Source organism: Culex pipiens, chromosome 3 (genome assembly GCF_016801865.2).
Source record: "Culex pipiens pallens isolate TS chromosome 3, TS_CPP_V2, whole genome shotgun sequence".
Taxonomy (NCBI): domain Eukaryota; kingdom Metazoa; phylum Arthropoda; class Insecta; order Diptera; family Culicidae; genus Culex; species Culex pipiens.
Window position 1 is genome coordinate 168,167,358 of NC_068939.1, and position 13,902 is coordinate 168,181,259.

The window sequence follows — 13,902 nt, forward strand, 5'->3', positions numbered from 1 at the left end:
TGAGCGCATGAGAGCACGCGATCGCGCCCAGCCGGTTTCAATTTCTCCAAATGGCGCCATAATGATCTCGTCAATTAGGTCTGTTAAGTCGCAGAAATTATCGCACTTGTGATTGCGAGTAAACGATCTGCGATCGTAGGAGGACCAATGAACCGAACCTGATAAGAGGAACAGTGCAGTTCCTTCAGGATCAAGAAGGTCAAGTAAACCGAGAGGATCATCGCTGTATAAAACAAGTCATCCTGATGGACGTGACAATCAGTCACTGGGAAGGATGGCACCGAAGCAGAATTACGCAGCAGTCGTCCATGGTCCGAACGATCTTCGGCTGGAGGAGCGCCCAATACCGGAACCGGCCTTTAACGAAGTGGTCTTGGAAATCGATTGCTGTGGGATCTGCGGCACGGATATTCACTTCCTGAAGGAGGGTGGTTTTGGCACTCAAATGTTGGTCAAGCCGATCGTTCTGGGTCACGAGTCTTCCGGGATCGTCAGGAAGGTCGGCAGTTCGGTGACCCACCTGAAAGTCGGTGATCGCGTCGCGATCGAGCCCGCTGCCGGGTGTAGAACTTGCGATCTTTGCAAGGTTGGCAAGTACAACGTGTGCCTGGACGGGAGGCACTGCACTACGCAGAAGACCGACGGCAATTGTTCCAACTACTTTGCGCAGTACGCGGACTGCTGCTACAAACTGCCCGATCACATGACCATGGAGGAGGGCGCCCTGTTGGAACCGCTGGCAGTTGCAGTCTACGCTACGCGTCGTGCCGATATTCGCCTGGGTAGTAGGGTGATCATCTTTGGAGCCGGCCCCATCGGCATAATGTGCCTGATCGCGGCCAAAGCCATGGGGGCCACCCGTACGGTGATCCTCGATCTGGATCGGGTCAAACATCGCCTTGACCTGGCCAAAAAGCTGGGCGTAACGGGCGCGATCGCGATCAAGAAGGACGAAACAGAGGACGATCTCATCCGGAAGATCGACGAAGTGCTGGGAGGTCCGGCTGATCGCGTCCTCGAGTGTACCGGATCGCAACCGGGCATCCGGACTGCGATCAAGGCCACTCGGAATGCGGGCCGGATTTGCCTGGTCGGACTGGGGAACGACGACGTCCAGCTGCCGATGGTGGACGCCATTTCGAGGGAGATTGAAATTACCACCGCGATGAGATTCAACCACGAGTAAGCTTCCGATCCTCCTGAAATCGAACGAAAACTTAAACTCGATCATAATTTCAGCTTTCCAGCGGCACTGGAGATCGTGGCCAGCGGGTACGTGGACGTGAAGCCGCTCGTCTCGCACCACTTTGACCTGAAGCACGTGAAGGAGGCGTTCCGCGTGGCCAGCCAGGGCGAAGGGAACAAGGTGTTGATTCACCTAGTGCCACGCGATACCAACAACAAGAAGAAGTTTGTGAATTAAATAAAGACAGAATTCTGTATAGTCCTTTCTAGTTTGGAAGTTGTGGCTAAAATGCGCAAATTGCAAGGGGAATCATGGCGCGAATTTCTGCGATGTATATCACATCACATGTCGCACATTAAGTGCGCAAATTGCTAGGATAATCGTATCGCTAACATTCGCAAATAACTGATTAACTAGGATGCAACTTGACGTAATTATAGATTTCTAGTCAACATTGATAAGGATGTGCCACTAAATTCTTTGCAAGCTTCCGTTATCTTTATGAAATGTTGACAATCTACTCAATTTTGCTAATTCTCGTTATATAAAATAGAAAAGAATAAACAATGACATCTGTAAATTATAACAAGTAAACACCCTTATCAAAACTGTATGAAAGTGCTCTTCTTCCATTTCGCACACCCATTTCCAAGTCGCACTTTGCAAAGGTCATCTAAGCGCCACTCTGATGTGCATCTGTAAACATGACAGGCACTTATCTAATCAAACAATACACGAAAGCCGGCCCCAAGCAAATAAAACCGGCACCCATCATCAACCACCGTTATCACCTCTCACTAAGCCCGGCCGTAATCTATACAGCTCGCAAAACTACCTTTCTACCGGCCGGTCAATTCAGTCAGTTGGTAGCAATCAATCGAGACGGAAGCATGGCCCCCAAGAACGAGAACCTCGCGGCGCTGGTCTACGGCCCGAACGACCTCCGGCTGGAACCGCGCCCAATCCCGGAGCCGGCCTTCAACGAAGTCGTGGTCGAGGTCGATTCCTGCGGCATCTGCGGCACGGACATCCACTTCCTCAAGGACGGAGGCTTCGGAGCTCAACGGTTGATCAAGCCGATCGTGCTGGGTCATGAGTCGGCGGGGGTTGTCAGGAAGGTCGGCAGTTCGGTGACCCACCTGAAGATCGGTGATCGCGTCGCGATCGAGCCTGCCGCCGGCTGTAGAACGTGCGATCTCTGCAAGGTCGGCAAGTACAATATCTGCCTGGACGGGAAGCATTGTACGACGCAGAAGCACGACGGGAATTGCTCCAACTATTACGCCCAGTACGCGGACTGCTGCTTCAAGATGCCTGATCACATGACCATGGAGGAGGGTGCCCTGCTGGAACCGTTGGCAGTGGGCGTGTACGCCGGAAGACGTGCCGACATCAGGCTTGGTAACAAAGTGATCATCTTTGGAGCCGGACCGATCGGATTGGTTTGCTTGATCGCGGCCAAGGCCATGGGCGCCACACGGACCGTAATTCTGGACCTAGAACACGCCAAACATCGTCTGGAGGTGGCCAAGAAGCTGGGCGTGACCGGGGTGATCGCGATCGGGAAGAACGACTCCGAAGATGATCTTGTCCGAAAGATCCACCAAATCCTTGGAGGTCCGGCTGATCGCGTCCTCGAGTGCACCGGCTCGCAGCCGGGAATGCGCGTCTCAATTAAAGCAACCCGCAACGCGGGTCGAATCTGCCTGGTCGGACTCGGCAACAAGGACGTCCAGCTGCCCATGGTGGACGCCATTTCGCGGGAGATCGACATCACCACTTGTATGCGGTACAACCACGAGTGAGTACTTCATCACCAGCTCACCGAGAGCCAAAGTGTTCACCTGAACTCTCTCTCTCTCTCTTTTCTTTCCAGCTACCCGGCCGCCATGGAGATCGTGGCCAGCGGGTACGTGGACGTGAAGCCGCTCGTCTCGCACCACTTTGATCTGGCGAACGTGCATGAAGCGTTCCGCGTGGCCAGCCAGGGCGAGGGCATCAAGATTATGATTCATCTCGTGCCCCGGGACACCAACAATCCGGTCAAGTTTTCCAACTAGGGAGTGTTTCTTTCCTGATTTGGATGAAGAAATGTTAAAAAAAAGTTTGTGAATAAAATAAAATTGTTTTGTGTAAATAAATGTTTTCTAAAGTACGTCAGTTTTATTTCCATTAAAAAGAAATTCAATAAAAAATCATTTAAAATTTTTCTTTTAAATATTTAAGTTCATTAAGCTGGTTAGGAACGCGGTAAAAAATTGCGCAGTATATTCTTTTAGATTTTGTTTTTGTCAAAAATTAAGTACTAAAACGAGCATGGAAATATTTGCCAGACCACAAAATCAACCATTTCAAAGCACCGCTGCTAATTTATGTAGATTTTACCAAAAAAAAAACGCAGGAAAATTTAAGGGGAATATTATTCCTTGATACAAATTTATGTGCAATCTACGGAAATGATACACTGTTTCTTAATTTAGAAGTTTTTTTTTTTAATTCAATTCTTTAGCTTTTAATGTAGCTTAGCAATTTTAAAGTTTCAAAGCTTTAATATTTTAAGATTCTTCAGATTTTTTTTTATTGAAAAATGCGGTTTTCTTAATTCATTTCTTTTAAATAAATAATGTTGGAATTGCAGAATTTTATTATTTAAAAGTTAACAATTGGTTTGAAATTTTAAGAATTCAAGAATTTTCCAAATTTTAGATATTTTAAATTTTAGACTTTTAAAAATTTTAGCATTTGAAAATTTTATTTAAAATTTCAAAAATTTTGAATTTTGGAATTAACATTTTAAAATTTTAGGAATTTAGACTTTAAGAAAAAAGCATTTTAGGTTTAAAAAAAATAGAATATTAGAATCTTAAAGTTTTAGAATATTTAAATAACATAAAAAAAAATCCAAGAGGAAAATAATTTCAGAATTTTCGAATTTTTGAATTTTTAAACGCATGAATTTTTAAATATTTAGATTTTGGAATTTAAATTTTAAAGTTTTAGGAATTTAGACTTTTAGAAAATAAGAATTTTGAAATTTTAGAATTTTTGGCTTAAAAAAAATAGAATATCAGAATCTTAAAATTTAAGAATTTTTAAATTACATATAAAATTTTCTAAAGGAAATAATTTCATAATTTTCGATTTTTTGAATTTTCAAATTTTTAATTGCATGAATTTTTGAATTTTTAAATATTTTAATTTTGGGATTCAAATTTAAAAATTTTAGGAATTTAAACTTTTAGAAAACAAGAATTTTGAAATTTTAGAATTTTTAAATTAAATATAAAATTTTTCAAAAGGAAACAACTTCAGAAAATTCGATTTTTTTAATTTTCAAAATTTTTGTTGCTTGAATTTTAGAATTTTTAAATATTTAAATTAGATTTTTTTAATTTTTGATTTTGGAATATTGTAGTTTTAGAACATTAAAATTTTTGAATTTTAAATTTTTTAGAATCTTAGAAATTTAGAATTTGGAATGTTAATAACGTAAGAATTTAAGAATTTGAGAATTTCAATTTGCAATTTGAATTTTAGAATTTGTAATTTTGTAATTTAAGAACTTCAATATTTTAGAGACTTAGAATTTTAGAATTTGGAATTTTCTAATTTGGAATTTCAGAATTTGGAATATAAGAATTTTAGCATGTAAGTATTTTAGCATGTAAGAATTTAAGAATTTAAGAATTTAAGAATTTAAGAATTTAAGAATTTAAGAATTTAAGAATTTAAGAATTTAAGAATTTAAGAATTTAAGAATTTAAGAATTTAAGAATTTAAGAATTTAAGAATTTAAGAATTTAAGAATTTAAGAATTTAAGAATTTAAGAATTTAAGAATTTAAGAATTTAAGAATTTAAGAATTTAAGAATTTAAGAATTTAAGAATTTAAGAATTTAAGAATTTAAGAATTTAAGAATTTAAGAATTTAAGAATATAAGAATTTAAGGATTTAAGGATTTAAGAATTTAAAAATTTAAGAATTTAAGAATTTAAGAATTTAAGAATTTAAGAATTTAAGAATTTAAGAATTTAAGAATTTAAGAATTTAAGAATTTAAGAATTTAAGAATTTAAGAATTTAAGAATTTAAGAATTTAAGAATTTAAGAATTTAAGAATTTAAGAATTTAAGAATTTAAGAATTTAAGAATTTAAGAATTTAAGAATTTAAGAATTTAAGAATTTAAGAATTTAAGAATTTAAGAATTTAAGAATTTAAGAATTTAAGAATTTAAGAATTTAAGAATTTAAGAATTTAAGAATTTAAGAATTTAAGAATTTAAGAATTTAAGAATTTAAGAATTTAAGAATTTAAGAATTTAAGAATTTAAGAATTTAAGAATTTAAGAATTTAAGAATTTAAGAATTTAAGAATTTAAGAATTTAAGAATTTAAGAATTTAAGAATTTAAGAATTTAAGAATTTAAGAATTTAAGAATTTAAGAATTTAAGAATTTAAGAATTTAAGAATTTAAGAATTTAAGAATTTAAGAATTTAAGAATTTAAGAATTTAAGAATTTAGGAATTTAAGAATTTAAGAATTTAAGAATTTAAGAATTTAAGAATTTAAGAATTTAAGAATTTAAGAATTTAAGAATTTAAGAATTTAAGAATTTAAGAATTTAAAAATTTAAGAATTTAAGAATTTAAGAATTTAAGAATTTAAGAATTTAAGAATTTAAGAATTTAAGAATTTAAGAATTTAAGAATTTAAGAATTTAAGAATTTAAGAATTTAAGAATTTAAGAATTTAAGAATTTAAGAATTTAAGAATTTAAGAATTTAAGAATTTAAGAATTTAAGAATTTAAGAATTTAAGAATATAAGAATTTAAGGATTTAAGAATTTAAAAATTTAAGAATTTAAGAATTTAAGAATTTAAGAATTTAAGAATTTAAGAATTTAAGAATTTAAGAATTTAAGAATTTAAGAATTTAAGAATTTAAGAATTTAAGAATTTAAGAATTTAAGAATTTAAGAATTTAAGAATTTAAGAATTTAAGAATTTAAGAATTTAAGAATTTAAGAATTTAAGAATTTAAGAATTTAAGAATTTAAGAATTTAAGAATTTAAGAATTTAAGAATTTAAGAATTTAAGAATTTAAGAATTTAAGAATTTAAGAATTTAAGAATTTAAGAATTTAAGAATTTAAGAATTTAAGAATTTAAGAATTTAAGAATTTAAGAATTTAAGAATTTAAGAATTTAAGAATTTAAGAATTTAAGAATTTAAGAATTTAAGAATTTAAGAATTTAAGAATTTAAGAATTTAAGAATTTAAGAATTTAAGAATTTAAGAATTTAAGAATTTAAGAATTTAAGAATTTAAGAATTTAAGAATTTAAGAATTTAAGAATTTAAGAATTTAAGAATTTAAGAATTTAAGAATTTAAGAATTTAAGAATTTAAGAATTTAAGAATTTAAGAATTTAAGAATTTAAGAATTTAAGAATTTAAGAATTTAAGAATTTAAGAATTTAAGAATTTAAGAATTTAAGAATTTAAGAATTTAAGAATTTAAGAATTTAAGAATTTAAGAATTTAAGAATTTAAGAATTTAAGAATTTAAGAATTTAAGAATTTAAGAATTTAAGAATTTAAGAATTTAAGAATTTAAGAATTTAAGAATTTAAGAATTTAAGAATTTAAGAATTTAAGAATTTAAGAATTTAAGAATTTAAGAATTTAAGAATTTAAGAATTTAAGAATTTAAGAATTTAAGAATTTAAGAATTTAAGAATTTAAGAATTTAAGAATTTAAGAATTTAAGAATTTAAGAATTTAAGAATTTAAGAATTTAAGAATTTAAGAATTTAAGAATTTAAGAATTTAAGAATTTAAGAATTTAAGAATTTAAGAATTTAAGAATTTAAGAATTTAAGAATTTAAGAATTTAAGAATTTAAGAATTTAAGAATTTAAGAATTTAAGAATTTAAGAATTTAAGAATTTAAGAATTTAAGAATTTAAGAATTTAAGAATTTAAGAATTTAAGAATTTAAGAATTTAAGAATTTAAGAATTTAAGAATTTAAGAATTTAAGAATTTAAGAATTTAAGAATTTAAGAATTTAAGAATTTAAGAATTTAAGAATTTAAGAATTTAAGAATTTAAGAATTTAAGAATTTAAGAATTTAAGAATTTAAGAATTTAAGAATTTAAGAATTTAAGAATTTAAGAATTTAAGAATTTAAGAATTTAAGAATTTAAGAATTTAAGAATTTAAGAATTTAAGAATTTAAGAATTTAAGAATTTAAGAATTTAAGAATTTAAGAATTTAAGAATTTAAGAATTTAAGAATTTAAGAATTTAAGAATTTAAGAATTTAAGAATTTAAGAATTTAAGAATTTAAGAATTTAAGAATTTAAGAATTTAAGAATTTAAGAATTTAAGAATTTAAGAATTTAAGAATTTAAGAATTTAAGAATTTAAGAATTTAAGAATTTAAGAATTTAAGAATTTAAGAATTTAAGAATTTAAGAATTTAAGAATTTAAGAATTTAAGAATTTAAGAATTTAAGAATTTAAGAATTTAAGAATTTAAGAATTTAAGAATTTAAGAATTTAAGAATTTAAGAATTTAAGAATTTAAGAATTTAAGAATTTAAGAATTTAAGAATTTAAGAATTTAAGAATTTAAGAATTTAAGAATTTAAGAATTTAAGAATTTAAGAATTTAAGAATTTAAGAATTTAAGAATTTAAGAATTTAAGAATTTAAGAATTTAAGAATTTAAGAATTTAAGAATTTAAGAATTTAAGAATTTAAGAATTTAAGAATTTAAGAATTTAAGAATTTAAGAATTTAAGAATTTAAGAATTTAAGAATTTAAGAATTTAAGAATTTAAGAATTTAAGAATTTAAGAATTTAAGAATTTAAGAATTTAAGAATTTAAGAATTTAAGAATTTAAGAATTTAAGAATTTAAGAATTTAAGAATTTAAGAATTTAAGAATTTAAGAATTTAAGAATTTAAGAATTTAAGAATTTAAGAATTTAAGAATTTAAGAATTTAAGAATTTAAGAATTTAAGAATTTAAGAATTTAAGAATTTAAGAATTTAAGAATTTAAGAATTTAAGAATTTAAGAATTTAAGAATTTAAGAATTTAAGAATTTAAGAATTTAAGAATTTAAGAATTTAAGAATTTAAGAATTTAAGAATTTAAGAATTTAAGAATTTAAGAATTTAAGAATTTAAGAATTTAAGAATTTAAGAATTTAAGAATTTAAGAATTTAAGAATTTAAGAATTTAAGAATTTAAGAATTTAAGAATTTAAAAATTTAAGAATTTAAGAATTTAAGAATTTAAGAATTTAAGAATTTAAGAATTTAAGAATTTAAGAATTTAAAAATTTAAGAATTTAAGAATTTAAGAATTTAAGAATTTAAGAATTTAAGAATTTAAGAATTCAAGAATTCAAGAATTTAAGAATTTAACGGTGCACATCAACCAGAGCTTTAGCACCCAGATTTGTGTTAAAGACATTTTAGTATCTTCAAAACTACGGGAACTATCGATATAATTTTTTATTCATCCCCTAAAGTACAGTATATCAAATAATTTATAACAGAGTTTGACTATTTTTACAATCACAGTTTTGCAGGATTGGGTCCGTAAGTTTGCTTATTTTGGTAAAAGAAGACAACAACTTCCTTGGTTGCTGTGCACCCTTAAGAATTTAAGAATTTAAGAATTTAAGAATTTAAGAATTTAAGAATTTAAGAATTTAAGAATTTAAGAATTTAAGAATTTAAGAATTTAAGAATTTAAGAATTTAAGAATTTAAGAATTTAAGAATTTAAGAATTTAAGAATTTAAGAATTTAAGAATTTAAGAATTTAAGAATTTAAGAATTTAAGAATTTAAGAATTTAAGAATTTAAGAATTTAAGAATTTAAGAATTTAAGAATTTAAGAATTTAAGAATTTAAGAATTTAAAAATTTAAGAATTTAAGAATTTAAGAATTTAAGAATTTAAGAATTTAAGAATTTAAGAATTTAAGAATTTAGAATTTAAGAATTTAAGAATTTAAGAATTTAAAAATTTAAGAATTTAAGAATTTAAGAATTTAAGAATTTAAGAATTTAAGAATTTAAGAATTTAAGAATTTAAGAATTTAAGAATTTAAGAATTTAAGAATTTAAGAATTTAAGAATTTAAGAATTTAAGAATTTAAGAATTTAAGAATTTAAGAATTTAAGAATTTAAGAATTTAAGAATTTAAGAATTTAAGAATTTAAGAATTTAAGAATTTAAGAATTTAAGAATTTAAGAATTTAAGAATTTAAGAATTTAAGAATTTAAGAATTTAAGAATTTAAGAATTTAAGAATTTAAGAATTTAAGAATTTAAGAATTTAAGAATTTAAGAATTTAAGAATTTAAGAATTTAAGAATTTAAGAATTTGAGAATTTAAGAATTTAAGAATTTAAGAATTTAAGAATTTAAGAATTTAAGAATTTAAGAATTTAAGAACTTAAGAATTTAAGAATTTAAGAATCAAAGAATTAAAGAATTCTAGAATTTGAGAATTTTAGAATTTGAGAATTTCAGAACTTTTACTCGACTCGATTATCCGAAGACTTTGAAGATAATTTCAATCGAAACACGATAACAAAAATCATTACCTTTTTTTATTGTTGTTGATTTAGATTTTTTTTATTCAAGAAGGCAATATTGCAAGAAAATCAGAAATTTAGATTTTTCTTAATTTTTTTTTATTGATCTTTAATTTTTATCTATTTTTTTAAACTAAGAATAGTTCCAGGTCTTTCAGCCTAAAATTTGAACCGCCAGTCAGATGCATTGGGAATTCCTGATTCAAACCTTGACGTAAGATGAACTACGATGCGACGTGGCCCTTAGGGAGCGTACTTTTATTACATAACGCAAACATTCCTTTAGAAAAAAAAAACGCTCCCTTATCACGGTAAACAGCTTTTGATGATAACAAGGATGCAGAATGTTCTTAATAGCCTATTATATAATATTTATAATCAAGATTGATAAGCCCGGAAAAAGCACAGACAGGGTAACATCTCCCAGTTTTGCATAAACTCAATTCATCAAGGTCAACAATTTCCGGTTCTATTTTTTTATTATTAATATATTTTTTTTTTTGAGGTGATCGAACACAGCAAAATTAAATTTGTTTTCAGTCTTTTATGACGTACATCCAAAGTGGGCAATCCGCAATTCAACGAATCATCTTTACGGTAAACTTTACGCGGTGTGCCTGGCAAGAAGTAAATTGCGAGTTATACCATAGGCATTTTTCATCAAGTTTTAGAACAACTACAGTGCACTGTTTGAGGCTTGTTAGTTTGCAGTAAAATGATGACAATCTACTCAATTTAGTTAATGTGGAAATCTGATAATAGACAATATGTGCAACGCCATCTGTAGTGTACACCAAACAAACAGCGTTATCAGGACAGCTTCAAGGTGCCTTTTTCGAAAATCACACCCGGAGGTGCATCTAGAAACATAATACGGAAATTACAAACTGCCCTACCTCAATCGAATAAAACTAGCCCTCGTGGTTGATATCAGCACCATTCGTCAAGTACCTTTCAGTCCGTTGAGAGCAACTCAAGCGAAGCTTAGAATCATGGCCCCCAAGAACGAGAATCTCGCGGCGCGGGTCCACGGCCCGAACGATCTCCGGCTGGAACCGCTCCCGATCCCGGAGCCGGCCTTCAACGAGGTGGTCCTCGAGGTCGATACCTGCGGAATCTGCGGCACGGACATCCACTTCCTCAAGGACGGTGGCTTCGGAGCTGAACGGTTGATCAGACCGATCGTGCTGGGTCATGAGTCGTCCGGGATCGTCAGGAAGGTCGGCAGTTCGGTGACCCACCTGAAAGTGGGTGATCGCGTCGCGATCGAGCCCGCTGCCGGGTGTAGAATCTGCGATCTTTGCAAGGTCGGCAAGTACAACGTGTGCATGAATGGGCGCCACTCGCCGACGCAGAACACCGACGGAAATTGTTCGAACTATTTTGCCCAGTTGGCGGACTGCTGCTTCAAGATGCCTGATCACATGACCATGGAGGAGGGTGCTTTGTTGGAACCGATGGCGGTGGGCGTGTACGCCGGAAGGCAAGTCGACGTCAGGCTTGGTAGCAAGGTGCTGATTTTTGGCGCCGGTCCGATTGGGCTGATTTGCTTGATCGCGGCCAAGGCCATGGGCGCCACGCGAACCGTAATTCTAGACCTGGAACACGCCAAACATCGTCTGGAGGTGGCCAAGAAGTTGGGCGTGACCGGGGTGATCGCGATCGGAAAGAACGACTCGGAAGATGATCTGGTGCGGAAGATCAAAGAAATTCTCGGGGGTCCGGCTGATCGCGTGCTCGAGTGTACCGGATCGCAGCCGGGCATGCGCATCTCGATCAAGTCTACCCGGAACGCGGGCCGAATCTGCCTGGTCGGACTCGGCAACAAGGACGTCCAGCTGCCGATGGTGGACGCCATTTCGCGGGAGATTGAAATCACCACCGCCATGCGGTACAACCACGAGTGAGTACTTCATCACCGGCTCACCGAGAGCCAAAGTATTCAAATTTCCCCTTTTCGCAGCTACCCGGCCGCCATGGAGATCGTAGCGAGCGGATTAGTCGACGTGAAGCCGCTCGTCTCGCACCACTTCGACCTGGCCAACGTGCACGAGGCGTTCCGCGTGGCCGGTCAGGGCGAGGGCGTCAAGATCATGATCCATCTCATCCCCCGGGACACCAACAACAAGACCAAGTTCAAGAATTAGGGACGTTTTTCTTTCGAATTTGCGAGACTTGGTTCAATTCAGCTTTTCCAACATATATATATTACACATAATGATTAATAAAGTAGAACAAACTTACCGAACCCAGCGTTTTCAAAAGTCCCACCCGCGGTACTCCTTGACGACGCTGTTGTTGTCCTTGCGCATTCGTCGCACGGCACTCGCTTCGCCCTTCGGCACGGCGCGCTTCTTCTGGTCCTTTTTCTGCTGGTCGCGCATGTCGCTGCGGATGCGGCCGGAAACCAGGGACGGAGCGATCGTGCTGGCCGTGGTCGAGTAGGACCGGGCACTGCGCGCATCGTCCAGCAGTTTGCGCACCATGACCATGCGGTACTCGCGCGAGTTCGGGTCCAGATCGGCCACGGTGTCCGCCTGCTCGAGGTCGTTGGAGCTGACCGAGCAGGCGTCGTCCTCTTGGGGTGCTTCCGGCTGGGTTGTTGGTTCGACGTACGCTGGTTCCACGGAGATGTCCAGGGCGTCTTTGAAGAGTTCTTCGTCCTCGGCATCGCAGGGCTTGTCCATTTCTTCGGCGGACATTGACGCGATGTATTTGAGGATGCTGGAGTTTTTGTCTTCTTTTTTGGGCTTCTCCTCGGCGAATTTGACCTCCTGCTCGAGCTTCTTGCGACACTCTTCAAGCTCGTCCTCGTCCAGATCTCCCGTGACGCTGTCCTGGTACTCATCGTCGTCGTCTTCGTCGCTGCCGTCCTCGGAACCTTCTTTCTGGTGATACTCCTTGTGCAGATCCTCCTCCATCTCCTGCGTAAATCCGTACCCAGAGCAGAGAACCTCCCGGTCCAGCTCATCCTCCCGCTCCAGATCGCTAAACTTGGGATGTTCTTCACTTTCGTAGCCAAACTTCTTCCGGAACAGATCCCGAACGCCCTGCACGTCCCGATCAAAGTACATCTCCGCGTTCGGATGCGACGTCGACACCATCTGGGGAAAATCGATCAAGATCGGCCGCTGGTCCTCCTCCGTGATCATCACGTTGAACTCGTTGAAATCTCCGTGAATAACTCCGCAATTCCCCAACCGCACAATCAAGTTCATCAAATCATCGTACAACTGCTCCACATTGCCCACCTCGGACACGTTCGTCAACGGGTACCCGTCAACCAGCTCCATAATGACACAATGCCGGTTAAAGTCCACCGGACGTGGCACCGGAAACCCCCGATCGTACAACGCCTTCATGTACGCATACTCCCGCGTCGCCGAAATCCGCGACAAATACAGCCAACTCATCTTGTGCCGCTTCCCGTGGTAGTCCCGCTTCTCCTTCACGTTCCGGAAGCAAACCCGCCCCAACCGGTGCAACTTCAAGCACAACGGATTGCCCTCCTCATCCCCAACCGTATAAATATTACTCTCCTTGCCCACCCCAATCTGGTTCCCAAACCCGGCCACCGACCCGCGCAACGTCAGCGACTTCAGCGCCAGGTAGTCGTAACCCATGTTGGTCAACCGGTATCCGTCATCTGTCGAAAAAACAAATCAAACTCATTAACAACAACTCCCCGTCGTGACTCAACCCAAAACCTACACCGCTTCCCGCGCTCGTACGTCAGCAGCTTGTGCTTGCACAGCTCCCGCAGCAACTTGTGGACGCCGCCTGCCTTGAGGCTGGCGATGGCCGCCACCAGCGCGCCCGGCACCAGCTCGTGGTTCTTCATGCCCATCTCGATCTGCCGAGGGGGAAAATCAAAACAATCAACCCAACTTGAAATCGAAACGTTTTTTGGGGGAACACTCACCGCGGTCAGGATCCGAAAGTCCTCCTTGCTGAGGTACCGGAGCACCGTTACGTTGAGCTTGCCCATGGTTGCGGGGATTTGCGGGAAAAGTGGTTGATTTAACCCAGAAAATGTTGGAAAAACTGCGCACTGAATGGACGGTGTTGACGAAAAGAAGGCGGACCTCG

At 34.9% G+C, this 13,902-nt stretch overlaps 4 protein-coding genes across 4 annotated transcripts; 3 read left to right on the forward strand and 1 right to left on the reverse strand.

Annotated features, from left to right (window-relative positions):
- The first annotated feature begins 99 nt into the window (after positions 1-99).
- LOC120425603 (sorbitol dehydrogenase-like) lies at positions 100-1,440 on the forward strand. Its single transcript, XM_039590185.2, has 2 exons — positions 100-1,182; positions 1,240-1,440. The coding sequence occupies exons 1-2, from the start codon at positions 275-277 to the stop codon at positions 1,421-1,423; spliced, it is 1,092 nt and encodes a 363-aa protein (XP_039446119.1). The 5' UTR covers positions 100-274; the 3' UTR covers positions 1,424-1,440.
- A 572-nt stretch (positions 1,441-2,012) lies between these two features.
- LOC120425600 (sorbitol dehydrogenase-like) lies at positions 2,013-3,341 on the forward strand. Its single transcript, XM_039590182.2, has 2 exons — positions 2,013-2,987; positions 3,063-3,341. The coding sequence occupies exons 1-2, from the start codon at positions 2,077-2,079 to the stop codon at positions 3,244-3,246; spliced, it is 1,095 nt and encodes a 364-aa protein (XP_039446116.1). The 5' UTR covers positions 2,013-2,076; the 3' UTR covers positions 3,247-3,341.
- Positions 3,342-10,743: 7,402 nt separating this feature from the next.
- Positions 10,744-12,061, forward strand: LOC120425602 (sorbitol dehydrogenase-like). Its single transcript, XM_039590184.2, has 2 exons — positions 10,744-11,716; positions 11,777-12,061. The coding sequence occupies exons 1-2, from the start codon at positions 10,806-10,808 to the stop codon at positions 11,958-11,960; spliced, it is 1,095 nt and encodes a 364-aa protein (XP_039446118.1). The 5' UTR covers positions 10,744-10,805; the 3' UTR covers positions 11,961-12,061.
- On the reverse strand, positions 11,998-13,896 carry LOC120425599 (uncharacterized). The gene is made up of 3 exons (XM_039590180.2): positions 13,736-13,896; positions 13,525-13,666; positions 11,998-13,459 (listed from the first exon to the last, which is right to left on the reverse strand). The coding sequence occupies exons 1-3, from the start codon at positions 13,799-13,801 to the stop codon at positions 12,072-12,074; spliced, it is 1,596 nt and encodes a 531-aa protein (XP_039446114.1). The 5' UTR covers positions 13,802-13,896; the 3' UTR covers positions 11,998-12,071.
- Positions 13,897-13,902: the final 6 nt, after the last annotated feature.

Bases quoted from the DNA above. Each gene is read 5' to 3' on its own strand.
- LOC120425600 (XM_039590182.2), top strand. From the start codon at position 2,077: ATGGCCCCCAAGAACGAGAACCTCGCGGCGCTGGTCTACGGCCCGAAC. The intron at 2,988-3,062 runs GTGAGTACTTCA...TTTTCTTTCCAG, and splicing joins TGTATGCGGTACAACCACGA to CTACCCGGCCGCCATGGAGA.
- LOC120425603 (XM_039590185.2), top strand. From the start codon at position 275: ATGGCACCGAAGCAGAATTACGCAGCAGTCGTCCATGGTCCGAACGAT. The intron at 1,183-1,239 runs GTAAGCTTCCGA...TCATAATTTCAG, and splicing joins GCGATGAGATTCAACCACGA to CTTTCCAGCGGCACTGGAGA.
- LOC120425599 (XM_039590180.2), bottom strand. From the start codon at position 13,801: ATGGGCAAGCTCAACGTAACGGTGCTCCGGTACCTCAGCAAGGAGGAC. The intron at 13,667-13,735 runs GTGAGTGTTCCC...CCCCCTCGGCAG, and splicing joins ACTTTCGGATCCTGACCGCG to ATCGAGATGGGCATGAAGAA. The intron at 13,460-13,524 runs GTAGGTTTTGGG...TTTTTTCGACAG, and splicing joins GTACGAGCGCGGGAAGCGGT to ATGACGGATACCGGTTGACC.
- LOC120425602 (XM_039590184.2), top strand. From the start codon at position 10,806: ATGGCCCCCAAGAACGAGAATCTCGCGGCGCGGGTCCACGGCCCGAAC. The intron at 11,717-11,776 runs GTGAGTACTTCA...CCCTTTTCGCAG, and splicing joins GCCATGCGGTACAACCACGA to CTACCCGGCCGCCATGGAGA.